The 15,701-nt window shown below is 42.7% G+C and overlaps 1 protein-coding gene across 1 annotated transcript; it reads right to left on the minus strand.

Moving 5' to 3' along the window:
• Positions 1–745: 745 nt before the first annotated feature.
• LOC133130067 (uncharacterized) lies at positions 746–11,892 on the minus strand. Its single transcript, XM_061244312.1, has 5 exons — positions 11,841–11,892; positions 5,840–5,898; positions 4,190–4,546; positions 2,519–2,836; positions 746–2,367 (listed from the first exon to the last, which is right to left on the minus strand). The coding sequence occupies exons 2-5, from the start codon at positions 5,880–5,882 to the stop codon at positions 1,859–1,861; spliced, it is 1,227 nt and encodes a 408-aa protein (XP_061100296.1). The 5' UTR covers positions 5,883–5,898; positions 11,841–11,892; the 3' UTR covers positions 746–1,858.
• Positions 11,893–15,701: the final 3,809 nt, after the last annotated feature.

Consider the following 15,701-nt stretch of genomic DNA (forward strand, 5'->3'; position numbering starts at 1 on the left):
TTTCTCTTCAAACTGTATAAACTGAAGAAATTTTAAAAGACTTAACTTCACTTTAAATTACTGAACTAATATTCAGTTGCATAATTGTTTTTGATAACTGCTGCGCATTTGCGTTCCATCGAGTCAACCAACTTCTGGCACCTAGAAACAGGTATTTCAGCCCAGGATGAATGAACTACATTCCACAGTTCCTGTGAACTTTTTTGGGTTTTGCTTCAGAAACTGCATTTTTAATGTCACCTCACAAGTTTTCAATGGGGTTGAGGCTGGGGGATTGAGCTGGCCACTCCGTTACCTCAATCCTTTTTGTCTGGAACCAAGATGTTGCACGCTTACTCGTGTGTTTGCGGTCGTTGACACCCATTTCAGCGGCATTTCATTTTTGGCATATGGCAACATAATCTCTACAAGTAAACATCAAACAAAAAGTTTGGAAATTTGTGTTTGGTAGATTATTTCTCTGTAACAATGCTTCATGGCAATACATTTTATACCTTTGGAAAGCCTGTTTATTTCCTTTAAAATGGTGCCCCATTTGTAAGGAACATGCATTTGTGGGATGAGCAGCACAGCTGAGTATGTGGGTAGCGCTAACAAAATTGGCCAAATCTACAGCTTATTCTGCTGCTGCTATTGACTCGTTTGGTGTTGTCTGGGGGATTGGATGATTTAAGTCTATCAGTAACAACGAAGAAACAAGACATTTTGGCAATTTTACAATTTATTCATTTAACAAACAGTCAGGAGCCTCAGTAGCATGTGGAAGAACCATACACAGCCACAACAGCCTGGCACCTCCTCCTCATGCTGGTCACCAGCCTGGTCCCACACTGCTGTGGGATGGCATTCCACTCCTCAACCAGGATTTGTCGCAAGTCAGCCAATGTGGTTGTGTTGGTCACTCTAGCACGAACAGCGCGCCCCAGCTGATCCCACAAGTGTTCGATTGGGTTGAGGTCAGGACTGTTGGCAGGCCATTCCATTCTCTCTACTCCAAAATTCTGGAGGTAGTCTGATAAACCCCGCTCTGTGGGGGCGAGCGTTGTCATCTTGGAGGATGGAGTTCGGTCCCAGACTGTGGAGATATGGGACTGCCACTGGTTGCAGAATCTCATCCCGATATCTCTCTGCATTGAGATTGCCTCCAATGATGACAAGCCTCGTTTTTCCAGTAATGGAGATGCCGTGGAGAAGCTGCGCTTTTCAGAAGGCCATGGTTAGTCAGTGGGTGATGGCACTTGGTCCATATTTTGGCCCATACAATCACTTGGTCCATATTTTGGTTCATACAGGCACTTGGTCCATATTTTGGTCCATACAGGCACTTGGTCCATGTTTTTCTACAGACTATGATATCAACACAGAAATCTTGCAACAAAGCACCAATGTTATTCCCTGTGTGTGTCTCGTTAAATACTCTGTAATCGTCTGTAAAACGTGACTTTTAATACACAAATATTGTGATAAACAATTCGGGTGAACAAGTCGTCCAGCCGTCTGGAGTTAAGGCTACTCACTCAGCACCGGATTGAGACTCCATAACTTTGAAGTCACTGAAGTTTTTTTTGCTGCAGAATCTGAAGTATTTTCACACTTTGGATTTAAGGCTGGCACATGAAATAGCAGGTCCTCCATTTTCATAAAGGCAGGAGGTGTCCCTTTAAGTTGCGTCAGAGGTGAAGAGGAGAAGTAGGTGACAGCACCTAAGCAACTGTACAAGGGGCGGGGCTTAGACACACACAAGGGTTCCTTTATACTTCTACAGGTAATCTATGACTATCTTGGTTTGTGAAGAGCGTTTAGATTTTTGGCAGATTTCTCCATTTTTATTGGATTGTCGGTTTTCGAATTGACGCAGCTATATCCTTAGACGTGGATTGGATTTGTGATGCAAGTCAGTTAATTGTTGCACCTCTGATCTCGGTATCATTTTAATTGACTGAGTCTGAATTTTTGGTTTCTTTTCCATTCGTACATATACTCCTACTACTCCTGCTGCTAGTAAAATAAAAATGACAAGACATATGAGTGAAATAGCATATTTTTCAAGGACATATGTTTGCTTGTTAACTGAAGGTATTATGTTGACTTTGTATACACGGCTGATCACACAGTTCTCTGAGAAGATCACTGTGTAAGTTCCCACATCGTCTGATGTCACGTTCAGCATCGTGAGAGTGTTGCTCTTCCGTTCCATCCTGTTCTTGTACTTTGGTTCACATCTAAACTCATCTGTGTCCGTGGAACACAGTGACACTTTGGGGAATGTTCCACCCTTAGAGAAGGTCACATTCACTGGTTTTTCAGGTAAACTGAGGGAGAAAGGCTCCCCAAGGCTGAGACTGACTGATTGGAAGCGCCCATAATCTGAGGACAGAAAACATAATATTAAAGACACTTTTTCAAAGTTTTCACTTCCAAAATAGTCAATCATACTTCCATACAACCAAATGATTTTAGAAAATGTGGTAAAAGCTTGCAACACAAGTAAAATAATAAGCTTTCATGGATATATTACCTTTAAGTTCCAGAAGGACTGAAGTTACATTGTGCTTCTGGTCGGTGGAGCACTGATAAACTCCTGAGTCACACAGACCAGTAACGCTCAAGGACAAAGAGAAGTTGCCATCTCTCCAGTCAGGAGACACAGAGACCCTTCCCTCGTACTTTGGCCCATAGGAGATTAACCCCTCTGAGTTGATCTTCAGCACCAGGTCACCTCCTCTTTCCCACTGAACAAAGAGTCTGTCTCGCTCATATTTGTTAACACCACCATAGCAGGGCAAAGTCACCGAGTCGTTAACAGCTACAGGGAGAGGCCTAGAAAAGCGGGGTGCTGCAAGCGTGAGAGAGGGAGAGAGAGAGAAAGAACAGTTCATTACTATTTTGTATGTTCCTTGTTGCTATGCCAATATTTACGAAGTGTATTTCCTGCCCATTGAAACATTGAGAACCGAGAGAGAGCAGGAGAGCGTGAGTGTAGGGCATTGTACATAAGTGTGCCTCTCTGCAGACCCCCAAAAGGAAACAGATTGTGTTTACCAAGTTGACATAGGGTCAGGAAGCCTTGATGAAAAGACAGTGCTCGTCAATACAGGACTATTGCTCCCATCATTGTGCTGCCTCTGCGCAATTCTGCCACCTCAGTGGAATGCTCCCAGAACTGATGAATTGAAATAGCACTGTATAAACCATGGATTTATATAAACACATACAGTGTTTGGTGTCTTTAGATAGCTAATGATGTGGGAAATAGTTTGGTGTCATTGGTGGTGCAGTACACTGGTTGCTGAATAAAGATCTTGTAGGAATAAACCACAGGTAATGCAAGTTACCTGTGAGTCAGCATCCAGCTGTAATACAAAGGTTAACCAGGTTTGTAGGACATACAGAGATGACATCAGCAGGACCATTATTGTTACCTCCGTCTTTATTTGATGATTTGTTGTTTTTCCTGAAAACCCTGGGTATATAGAGGGAAACATGGAATGGTTCGAGGAGACTCGCTAATACGATCTCCTGCGCACTATTTGCGTATAGCCATTCATATTACAACTTGTAATTCTTGTAACACATTGTCATTCTATTTCTGCAATGCACAATGTTTAATAAATTGTATTAATTTGAACCTGCATCCAATTGACTTACACCACTGCACACTTTAGAGTTTAGAGTACTAACACACAAAGACAACCTAGGATACATGCACCCCGTAGTCACTCGCCTATACACCAGTGCCGTCACAAGATACATACTAAGTGTATCATTGTAGGCTAAACATGCCACAGGTAAGTCCGCGTCTATACAAATGGATAGGGATCTTATAGAGCCACACTATTGGCGGACATTTGCAGTTCCTTTTGTTAAACTGTTAGAAAAGAGGAGCAGTTGAATTTATCTTTTGGAGTCAGATAAACGAGAACAAAATTAAATTAACCCTGTTCCAGTAGCATTGGTCAGACTACATGCGTTTCCTTCACCTATTTGGGGGGTTTCTTACATGAGAGAGAGAGGGGTGAGAGTGAGAGGGAGAGAGAGAAAGACAGGAGAGAGAGAGATGGGAGGTGACTACAGGGGAGGAGTGAAAGGAGAAAAATACAGAACAGCTGCTTTAATTTACTCATATTCTTTGTTTTGTTCACTGATATTCTTTCAGTCAAACATGAAACAAAAATTGCAGCTCACTTACGTAAAACATGGAGTTTCACATCCTTGAGATAATGCTCATTCTTGACCACGCACTCGTATTTGCCCTCATCGCTGGACTTAACGGAGCTGATATTGATGGAGAAGTCTCGACGCAGAATCCTCTCTGTGGGGAACGTAACTCTACCACTGAAGTGAGAGCCCACAACAAGTTCCCCACCAGAGTAGTGAGCCACTGTGTTCTGGTCAGTCTTCCACAGGACGTCCAGCTGATCATCAGGGAGGTGACTGTGTGCAGAGCCATTACAGGGGAGAGTGACAGAGTCTCCAAACCTCCCTTCAATAATGGAAAGGGATGACTCTGTAGCTGAGAGCACTGGAGGAGAGACTGATGGAATGACTGAGAGAGAGAGAGGGGGGAGAGAGAGAGAAAGGGTGGGGAGAGAGAGAGGGGTGGGAGGGAGAGAGAGAGGGGGGAGTGAGGGGGGGAGAGAGAGTGAGAGGGTGGGGGAGAGAGACAAATTTCTGTATGAGCAGTAATATGGGGGAAATACTCAAGACAGGCAAGCAATCACAGATCGGAAGACTAATTTCAACATGGGTGAGAGCTGGTTCAGCCAGACACCCCATTGACTTTACAGTGGTTCCCATTTAATTTGAGTGTGTGTGTGCGTGCATGTGTAGCCAACGTGCAGTAAGTGTGTGAAAAGTGCTGAGTAAATTTAAATGTATGTGTTATATATGTATAGCCATTGAAAAACTGACTGCATCATTGTTTCAAATTAATTACATTTTAATTTAAAGGTACAATAGGTCATTTTGAGCTTCTAATGGTCCAGAGAGGAATAGCAGCAACAAACACCTTCAAATCACAACACTGTTTATCCCACCCCTTCTCTGTAAATGCGCTGATGTTGAAACGCCATTGGCTTTGGCAATAAGAACCAATTTCCAACCAATGAGCATGAATTATTGTACATTTATACAATCTTTTGGTACAGAGTGTCGGGCCGCAAACTTTATATTTTGAAACCCGAACTTAAGGACTATGAACACAGGCAAAGGGTGAGTGTCAGTGAGGTTTTTTTCAATGATCGGAAGGGATTGGTCTTGTAACTATGTTTTAACACAGAAATCGTACCTATTGTAATTTTCATATCAATTTGTTAAAATGTACAGAATTCTAATGAATATAGTAGTCAGAAATCCATTGAACTCAGAAACTGCTGATCTTCAGGGATTTTTACACACACTAGTCTCTAGAATTTGCAAAGAATGGTGCAAAAAACTAAAGAAATCCAGTGAGCAGCAGCTCTGCAGACTAATGTCTTGTAAATGAGAGACGTCAGAGGAGAATGACCAGACTGGTCAAAGCTGACAAGAAGGTGACAGCAATGCAAATAACCACACATTACAACAGTGGTATGCAGAAGAGCATCTCTGAACACATAACACATCATACCTCTAAGTGGATAGGCTAGAGCAGTAGAAGTCTAAAACGTCGAATAAATACCTAATAAAGTGCTCACTGAGTGCATGTTCCCTCAACATAGAGGTGCGTCATGAATATAGTGCATATTATTTTGACTGACAATTCCACAATTAGCATGTCTTAAAAATAAGGCACAATAACTTCGCCTTCACTGAAGAACAGTTTAGAAATCCCACAGTTTAGAAGGCCAACAGTACTTACCGAGCAACAAGACGAGAATGAAGGAAATGACACCGACAGCCATCACACACGGCTGGCATCTGAAAAAAATCAAACAGGTTTCTCTTTATAGATTACAGTTTTTTCCGATTACTTGCACACTTGTTCCAGAATTTGGCTCAAAACTCTAAACAAAAGCCAAATAAGACAACACTTGGAGATAAACATCTCACTTCTACGGCAAAATTAATTAATTCATTATCCTAACCCGCTTATCCTGAACAGGGTCGCAAGGGGGCTGGAGCCTATCCCAGGTCGCCAGTCCATCGCAGGGCACACACACCATTCACTCACACACTCATACTCATACCTACAAGCAATTTAGACTCTCGAATCAGCCTAACCTGCATGTCTTTGGACTGTGGGAGGAAACCGGAGTACCCGGAGGAAACCCATGCAGACACGGGGAGAACATGCTAACTCCGCACAGAGAGGCCCCGGCCGACGGGGATTCAAACCCAGGACCTCCTTGCTGTGAGGCGGCAGTGCTACCCACTGCACCATCCGTGCCGCCAATATAAAAAATATATGGTTAAAATCGTCTACTTTAGGCCCATATAAAAATATAGTTGCTTCCTCGTAGCCTAACTCGGGACGGCATAACCCAGCACGAACCCTCCTGCCAGACCGCTGATTTAAAAAAAAAAAAAAAGCCAGAACCACACTTACCGTACAAGGCGATTTGCTTCATTTAGATGCCCCTCCACATTTTAGCTAAACTCACCCGTTTCAATCCACTCACCTATAACTGCGTGAACTCCTTAAAAGATGAGTTTTTCTTCCCCGCGGTAGTGTATGCTACTGAAGGAGTTGTAAATGTAATATTTTACTTTCGGTTCGATGTGCCTACTGCGCAGTCGGTCTCACAGTGACGCCCGTCCCGGCGTAACAGCGGTCACGCCATGCGCATATTCATTGCGGTTCACGCCTTTATACAGTTGTGTTAAAATAAATAGCAGTGCGTTAAAAAAAAGTGAATGAAGTAAAAATATTTTTTAATAGCTTTTAGTTCAATCTTTCAAATGCAGTGGAAACATTACACATTCGATTCCAAATTAAAGCATTAGCCAATTTAATCAAGTCTGCGTTATTCTTTTACAGGAATCAAAGACACGGGAAAAAAATGGCAGTGGCAACATTTTTCTCTTCAAACTGTATAAACTGAAGGAATTTTAAAAGATTTTACTTCACTTTAAATTACTGAACTAATATTCAGTTGCATAATTGTTTTTGATAACTGCTGCGCATGTCATGGTGGGAGGTTATTCCCGTGGTGACCGCTAGAGGGCCTAGGATCATTGTTATCACCTGTTCCTCATTTGCATCAGGGGAATGGCCTCCCAACAGAGTATTTAAGGCCATTTTGTATGAGCCTCAGTGCTTTTGTGTTACTGTTCGCCCTAACACCAAGCTGGTAAATGCACACGGTAGACTCGAGGTTTGAGTCAGGTACTGTGCAGGTGTGTGTCCACTTAACCAAACTTACAAACAGTTATTCTAAAAGGTAGGAAGGCGTTTGGTATGGTTTTACCAACGCCTTCCCTAAGGGTTTATTTTCATTTTTTACTTTTGGGCTCGTGTGAGCCGGTGGTAGAGGGACGTTGTCCCCGGTAAATGTATTTTGGTTTGTGTTTATTCCTGAGCTGCGCCTCATGGTTTTTGTTTAGCCTACGCTGTTTTTGGCTAGGTTGTATTTTTATTTCATTGCCCCTGATTGGGCACTCTCTGTGCTCGTTATTCAGCACAGTTACTGGCCGGTACACTCGCCCTGTTTTCTAAGGGTCGTTTCATTTTCTTCAGCCATTTTGGGCTCTTTTTCTGTTTCGTTATTAAGAATCGCCTTCGGGTTTGTTTTTGTTTCTCCCCCCTGTTACAGGAGTTATTCTCATTTTTTGTCCCACTTATCCCTGTACTCTGCCCCTGGGATCTAGGAGGGGTTTTATTCAGTGGCTCAAACCCCACCCTGATAGTGCATTTGCGTTCCATCGAGTCAACCAACTTCTGGCACCTAGAAACAGGTATTTCAACCCAGGATGAATGAACTACATTCCACAGTTCCTGAGAATTTTTGGGTTTTGCTTCAGAAACTGCATTTTTAATGTCACCTCACAAGTTTTCAATGGGGTTGATGTTTGGGGATTGAGCTGGCCACTCCGTTACCTCAATCCTTTTTGTCTGGAACCAAGATGTTGCATGCTTACTCGTGTGTTTGCGGTCGTTGACAGCCATTTCAGCGGCATTTCATCTTCGGCATATGGCAACATACTCTCTACAGGTAAACATCAAACAAAAAGTTTGGAAATTTGTGTTTGGTAGATTTATTTCTCTGTTGTAACAATGCTTCATGGCAATACATTTTATACTGTTGGAAAGCCTGTTTATTTCCCTTTAAAATGGTGCCCCATTTGTAAGTAACATGCATTTGTGGGATGAGCAGCACAGCTGGGTATGTGGGTAGCGCTCATATAAAATTTGCCAAATCTTCTCTGCCAATGCCAAACAGCTTATTCTGCTGTTGCTATTGACTCGTTTGTTGTCTGGTGCATTGGATTATTTAAGTCTATCAGTAACAAGGAAGAAACCAGACATATTGGCAATTTTACAATTTATTCATTTAAATGGTAAATGGCAGGCATTTATATAGCACCTTTATCCAAAGCGCTGTACAATTGATGCTTCTCATTCACCCATTCATACAAACACTCACACACCGGTGATTGGTTGCCATGCAAGGCACCAACCAGCTCGTCAGGAGCATTTAGGGGTTAGGTGTATTGCTCAGGGACACTTCAACACACCCAGGGTAGCAAGAATCCGACTGCCAGACGACTGCTCTTACCGCCTGAGCCAATGTCACCCCATAACATGACTTAACATAACATAACATTAAGCTAAATGGAATCTAACACCGTATCTAGCCTGGTCTTGAAAACCCCTAGTGTTTCTGCCTCCACTACATGTATTAAACGGTGAGGCTGCACATCTTGTATACTGCAGCGGTTTTGTAGAGATTTCCAGCAGGTTTTTTTTGGTGCAGAATCTGAAGTATTTTCACACTTTGGATTTAAGGCTGGCACATGAAATAGCAGGTTCTCCATTTTCATAAAGGCAGGAGGTGTCCCTTTAAGTTGCATCAGATGTGAAGAGGAGATGTAGGTGCCAGCACCTAAGCAGCAGTACAAGGGGCGGAGCTCAGACACAGGCAAGGGACTCTTGATAACTGCCTCACCCTGGCTCCACAAGTATCCTCCACTGCCAGAACCTGCAGGTTCTTTCTCTATAATATACGCCGTATCGTCATCTCCTGACGAGAAAGCCACCCAGCTCCTAGTCCAGGCGCTCGTCATTTCCCGCCTGGATTACTGCAACTCCCTCCTAGCCGGTCTCCCAGCGTGTGCCATCAAGCCCCTCCAGCTGGTCCAGAATGCTGCAGCCCGCCTGATCACCAGTCAGCCCAGGTCGGCTCATGTCACCCCGCTTCTCATTGGCCTCCACTGGCTTCCTATTGCCGCACGCATCCGTTTCAAGGCCCTAGTGTTGGCATTTCAGGCTGCTAAGGGGACTGCCCCACCTTACATACAATCATTGATCACTCCCTACTCCCCAGCTAGACCACTCCGGTCTGCCAGCTCTGGTCGCCTTATGGTTCCCTCTCTACGTGCACCTGGCGGTCGAGCTGCACGTTCACGCCTGTTTTCCGTTCTGGTTCCTCAGTAGTCGAATGACTTGCCTACCACTGTCAGAACAGCAGAATCCCTCCCCCTATTTCGACGCAGACTCAACCCACATTCATTCATTCATTATCCTAACCCGCTTATCCTGAATAGGGTCACAGGGGAGCTGGAGCCTATCCCAACATCCATTGGGCGAAAGGCAAGAATACACCCTGGACAGGTCGCCAGTCCATCGCAGGGCACACACACACACCATTCACTCACACACTCATACCTACGGGCAATTTAGACTCTCCAATCAGCCTAACCTGCATAACTTTGGACTGTGGGAGGAAACCCACGCGAACACGGGGAGAACATGCAAACTCCACACAGTTTGTCTCCACCCAGGACCTCCTTGCCGCCTGCAAAATGAAATTTTTCTATCAAAACCTTTTTCAAAATGGCATTTTTGCAACAAAATGATTCACACATGCACCATTTCAATTACTCTTTCAAAGCAGCAACAACACACTGATGTACTTCACACAAAACACTGCGGTCTTTAGTACTTTGAATACCTTTTACATTTCGTCATAGGCTTCTGTGAAAGATCTACTCACATTTCAATGAGCACAAAAATAGAAAGCCTTCACAGAAAAATATATACAGCTTTTTTTTTTTTCTTTCATTGCAAGTTTTTACAACAACCCAACACAAAGAAAATTAGAATTACAGTCCAGTAATCAATACAATATGTTACTGTAAACTCACAGAACCAAACATAATGACATAGTATTGTAAGGGATGGGCTGGATGGTTTATGGATCCCGCCTTCTGTTAGGGTCTGGCCACATCACAAGCGGTGTCATCCCTGGCCAGGCACCAAGGCCAATATGCCCCCCAAAATGGCGCCTGCCTAGGTCACATACGGCTTTGCCTGAATGTATCTATGCAGTGTCAAAAGGACACAATCTACTCCCATTACTGTATTAGAGTATAGTACAGTGACACTAACTTTCATTACATTACATTACATTATTGGCATTTGGCAGACGCTCTTATCCAGAGCGACGTACAACAAAGTGCATACCCATAACCAGGGATAAGTTCGCTGAAAGACCCTAGAGGGAAGTACAATTTCAACTGCTACCTGTACAACAAAGATAAGGACATCATCTAACGCAGTTTCTCTGAAATGGAACCCAGTAAAGCGGTTTCATTTGTAAGTTGGTGTTGACGCGGCAGAGTGTGGATATACTGACATGGTTCATATTACAGAATGTTCTGTGATCTGCGATCATTTGCTCTCGCAGTTCCTATTCTTGGGTGAACAGGCGTTGCCTTCCACCCTCAGGAGGTCGTAACACAGTAACAAAACTCTATTACTTGTACTTCACAGCACTATCCCTATTTTTCTGTTCACTGAGGAGCACAGACCTAATATTGTCAGACTATATTGTATTGTACTGTGATGCAGAATGATGTGCAACAATTACATAGGTACAGTATACTATAGAAAGTTGAAGACATGCCTGTTCTCCAGTCTAAATGTCCATATTATGGATGCTAATGTGTAGCGACTGAGGTTGGACTGGACGTTCAGGTGCGTTTTCCCAATGATTGCAAGAGATTTCATTCATGACCGAAGTGTCTAATGTAAGAAACAGTGTGTAGTGTTTTGCAAGAAGAGAAAATGTGTTTGTACTTTGTGTGCCCTTGTTTAAGGCATGGTTGCAAAAGTTAATGTTTTGGATGCTTGTGTCTAAGCATTCGATTTTAGTCTGTAAATAGGGACCGGCGCACGGAACACATTAGCAGGTTACTGTGTGCTGTAGTCGAAATAACTGCATTTTACATTTTAATTAGGCTGACGTTACTTTCACTGAATTCTGAGGCTATAAAGGCCATTGATTGCATGACGTTCGTTCGAATTTCACATTATTTTCGACACGCGCAGTTCACCTGACAATATTCACCTGCAAATATTATCCGTATTGGTTTCCACAAAAGTACTAATTAGCCTAAGATTAAATCACTTGATTAAACTTTCCGTTCAATTACAGTTTTCAATAACTGTCCGTTATAATCTAATATAATATGTTAAAATCGTCTAATTTAGGCCCATATAAAAACATAGTTGCTTCGTGGTAGCCTAACTCGGGACGCCATAACCCAGCACGAACCCTCCTGCCAGACCGCTGATTTAAAAAAATAAAAAAATAAATAAAATAAAAAAAGCCAGAACCACACTTACAGTACAAGGCGATTTGCTTCATTTAGATGCCCCTCCACATTTTAGCTAAAATCACCCGCGTCAATCCACTCACCTAGAACTACGTGAAATGTTAAAGATTAGTTTTTCTTCCCCGGGGTAGTGTATGCTACTGAAGCAGTTGTAACTGTAATATTTTACTTTCGTTTAGATGTCCCTACTTGAACCAAAGCAGCTGCGCAGTAACGCGGTAAATCTCACAGTAAATGCGCATATTCATTGCAGTTCACGCCTTTATACAGTTGTGTTAAAATAAATAGCAGTGCGTTAACAAAAAGTTAAAGTGAAAATATTTTTGAATAGCTTTTAGTTCAATATTTCAAATGTAGTGGAAACATTACACATTCAATTCCAAATCAAAGCATTAGCCAATTTTCGTTCATCCTCCACAGGCCGCTTGGCACCTCCACCTCACGCTCACGACAACTGTCTGTTCTGGTGGTGGAACGAACTCCCCGTTGAGGTCAGAACTGTAGAATCTCTCCCCACCTTCAAGCGCAAACTGAAGACGCACCTCTTCAAGCAGCACCTCTCCCCATCCCTCCCTACCTCCCTGTGAACCTTAATTGTTGTCTTTGTGATTTTCGTAGTGTTTCAGTATTTTTAGTTGGCTAGGTAAGCAGTATTTGGATAGTTAAGTTTGGTCACTTTTGCTTTGTTGTTTGTTTGTTTGTTTATTTGTTGATTAAAATTTTTTAATTTTTTAATTGTACTTCCCTCTAGGGTCTTTCAGCGCACTTACCCCTGGTTATGGGTATGCACTTTGTACGTCGCTCTGGATAAGAGCGTCTGCCAAATGCCAATAATGTAATGTAATGTAATGTAATTTTATCAAGTCTGCGTTATTCATTTACAGGAAGCAAAGAAAAGGAAAAAAATGTGACATTTTTCTCTTCAAACTGCATTAACTGAAGAAATTTTAAAAGATTTAACTTCACTTTAAATTATTGAACTTACAGTGCATCCGGAAAGTATTCACAGCGCTTCACTTTTCCCACATTTTGTTATGTTACAGCCTTATTCCAAAATGGAATAAATTCATTTTTTTCCTCAAAATTCTACACACAACACCCCATAATGACATGAAAGAAGTCTTTTTGAAATTTTTGCAAATTTATTAAAAATAAAAAACTAAGAAATCACATGTACATAAGTATTCACAGCCTTTGCCATGAAGCTCAAAATTGAGCTCAGGTGCATCCTGTTTCCACTGATCAACCTTGAGATGTACCGTCCATGTATTTCATAGCATAACATGCGAAATGGTACATGCTTGGCATTTATATTGCACCTTTATCCAAAGCGCAGTACAATTGATGCTTCTCATTCACCCTTTCATACCCACATTCACACACCAACGGCAATTGGCTGCCATGCAAGGCACCAACCAGCTCCTCGGGAGCATTTAGGGGTTAGGTATATTGCTCAGGGGCACTTCAACACACTCAGGGTAGCAACCCTCCGACTGCCACACAACTGCTTGTACCGCCTGAGCCAATGTCACCCCATAACTGCTGCACATTTGCGTTCCATCGAGTCAACCAATTTCTGGCACCTAGAAACAGGTATTTCAGCCCAGGATGAATGAACTACATTCCACAGTTCCTGTGAATTTTTGGGTTTTGCTTCAGAAACTGTATTTTTAATGGCCACTCCATTACCTCAATCCTTTTTGTCTGGAACCAAGATGTTGCACGCTTACTCGTGTGTTTGCGGTCTTGTTGAAACACCCATTTCAGCAGCTGGCAACATTTCTACGACATATGGCAACATAATCTCTTCAAGTGAACATCAAACAAAAAGTTTGGAAATTTGTGTTTTGTAGATTATTTCTCTGTTGTAACAATGTGGCAATAAATTTTATATCGTTGGAAAGCCTGTTTATTTCCCTTTAAAATGGTGCCCCATTTGTAAGGAACATGCATTTGTGGGATGAGCAGCACAGCTGAGTATGTGGGTAGCGCTCATATAAAATTTGCCAAATCTTCTCTTAACATAACATGACATAACATAAGGTAATGGCGAGAACAGGCCATTCAGCCCAGCAATGCTTGCCTTTTCCTACCCCTAAGCGCACTTACTGCATAGTTTGCCTAAAAGCTAAATAGAATCTAACATCGTATCAAGCCTGGTCTTGGAAACCCCCAGTGTTTCTGCCTCTACTACATGTATTAAACGGTGAGGCTACACATCTTTTGTCGAGATTTCCGGCACGTTTTTTTGCTGCAGAATCAGAAGTATTTTCACACTTTGGATTTAAGGCTGGCACATGAAATAGCAGGTCCTCCATTTTCATAAAGGCAGGAGGTGTCCCTTTAAGTTGCGTCAGAGGTGAAGAGGGGAAGTAGGTGGTTACTAGTTACACTGCTCCCGTTCAGTTATCTTTAGCAGTTGAATTGACTCCGGAGACTGTTTTTGTCCTGTAGCATCTGATGTCCTGGCTGATTCTGGGTTCTTCTCTTGCGGTGGTGAGTCATCTTTGTTCCTCTGCCAGCAGCTCAGGAAAGAGCCACAAATGTAGATTGTTTGCTTTCTTTTCCTTACATATACTCCTACTACTCCTGTTGCTAGTAAAATTGAAATGGCAAGACATATTAATAAAGTAGATTTTAAGTCGAATACATATTTGTGATTATTATCTGAATGTATTACTTTGAGACTGTATGCACGGCTGATCACACAGTTCTCTGAGAAGATCACTGTGTAAGTTCCCACATCGTCTGATGTCACATTCAGCATCGTGAGAGTGTTGCTCTTCCATTCCATCCTGTTCTTGTACTTTGGTTCACATCTAAGCTCCGTGTCCGTGGAACACAGTGACACTTTGGGGAATGTTCCACCCTTAGAGAAGATCACATTCACTGGTTCTTCAGGTAGACTGAGGGAGAAAGGCTTCCCAAGGCTGAGATTGACTGATTGGAAGTGTTCATAATCTGAGGACAGAAAACATAATATTAATTACACTTATCAGAGCCCAAATAGTAATCCCAAAAGCAGTCTGTTTATCAATCACACTAACGAGTTATCAAATTATTTTCAAAAATGTGGTTGCAGCCTGCAAAAAAAAGTTAAATAACAAGCTTGAATGGATATATTACCTTTAAGTTCCAGAAGGACTGAAGTTACATTGTGCTTCTGGTCGGTGGAGCACTGATAAACTCCTGAGTCACACAGACCCGTAACGCTCAAGGACAAAGAGAAGTTGCCATCTTTCCAGTCAGGAGACACAAAGGCCCTGCCCTCGTACTTTGGGCCATAGGTGAGCCCCTCTGAGCTGATCTTCAGCACCAGGTCACCTCCTCTTTCCCACTGAACAAAGAGTTTGTCTGGCTCATGTTTGTGAACACCACCATAGCAGGGCAAAGTCACCGAGTCGTTAACAGCAACAGAGAGAGACCTAGAAAAGTGGGGTGCTGCAAGCTTGAGAGAGCGTGAGAGAGCATGAGAGAGCGTGAGAGAGCGTGAGAGAGCGTGAGAGAGCGTGAGAGAGCGTGAGAGAGCGTGAGGGAGAGAGAGAGAGGGAGAAAGAGATTGGAGGTGAGTACAGGGGAGGAGAGAAATTAGAAAAATACAGAACAGCTGCTTTAATTTACTCATATTTTTTGTTTTGTTCGCTGATATTCTTTCAGTCAAACATGAAACAAAAATTGCAGCTCAGTTACGTAAAACATGGAGTTTCACATCCTTGAGATAATGCTCATTATCCACCACGCACTCGTATTTGCCCTCATCGCTGGACTTAACGGAGCTGATATTGATGTAGAAGTCTCGACGCAGAATCCTCTCTGTGGGGAACGTAACTCTACCACTGAAGTGAGAGCCCACAACAACAAGTTTCCCACCGGAGTAGTGACCCACTGTGTTCTGGTCAGTCTTCCACAGGACGTCCAGCTGATCGTCAGGGAGACGGCGTGCA

Source organism: Conger conger, chromosome 6, assembly GCF_963514075.1.
Source record: "Conger conger chromosome 6, fConCon1.1, whole genome shotgun sequence".
In the NCBI taxonomy this organism is placed as follows: Eukaryota; Metazoa; Chordata; class Actinopteri; order Anguilliformes; family Congridae; genus Conger; species Conger conger.

Coding starts and splice junctions, on each gene's coding strand:
- LOC133130067 (XM_061244312.1), bottom strand. CDS start 5,882: ATGGCTGTCGGTGTCATTTCCTTCATTCTCGTCTTGTTGCTCG. Junction 2,837..4,189: donor TGTGAAACTCCATGTTTTAC/GTAAGTGAGCTG, acceptor TCACGCTTGCAG/CACCCCGCTTTTCTAGGCCT. Junction 2,368..2,518: donor AGTCCTTCTGGAACTTAAAG/GTAATATATCCA, acceptor TTCTGTCCTCAG/ATTATGGGCGCTTCCAATCA.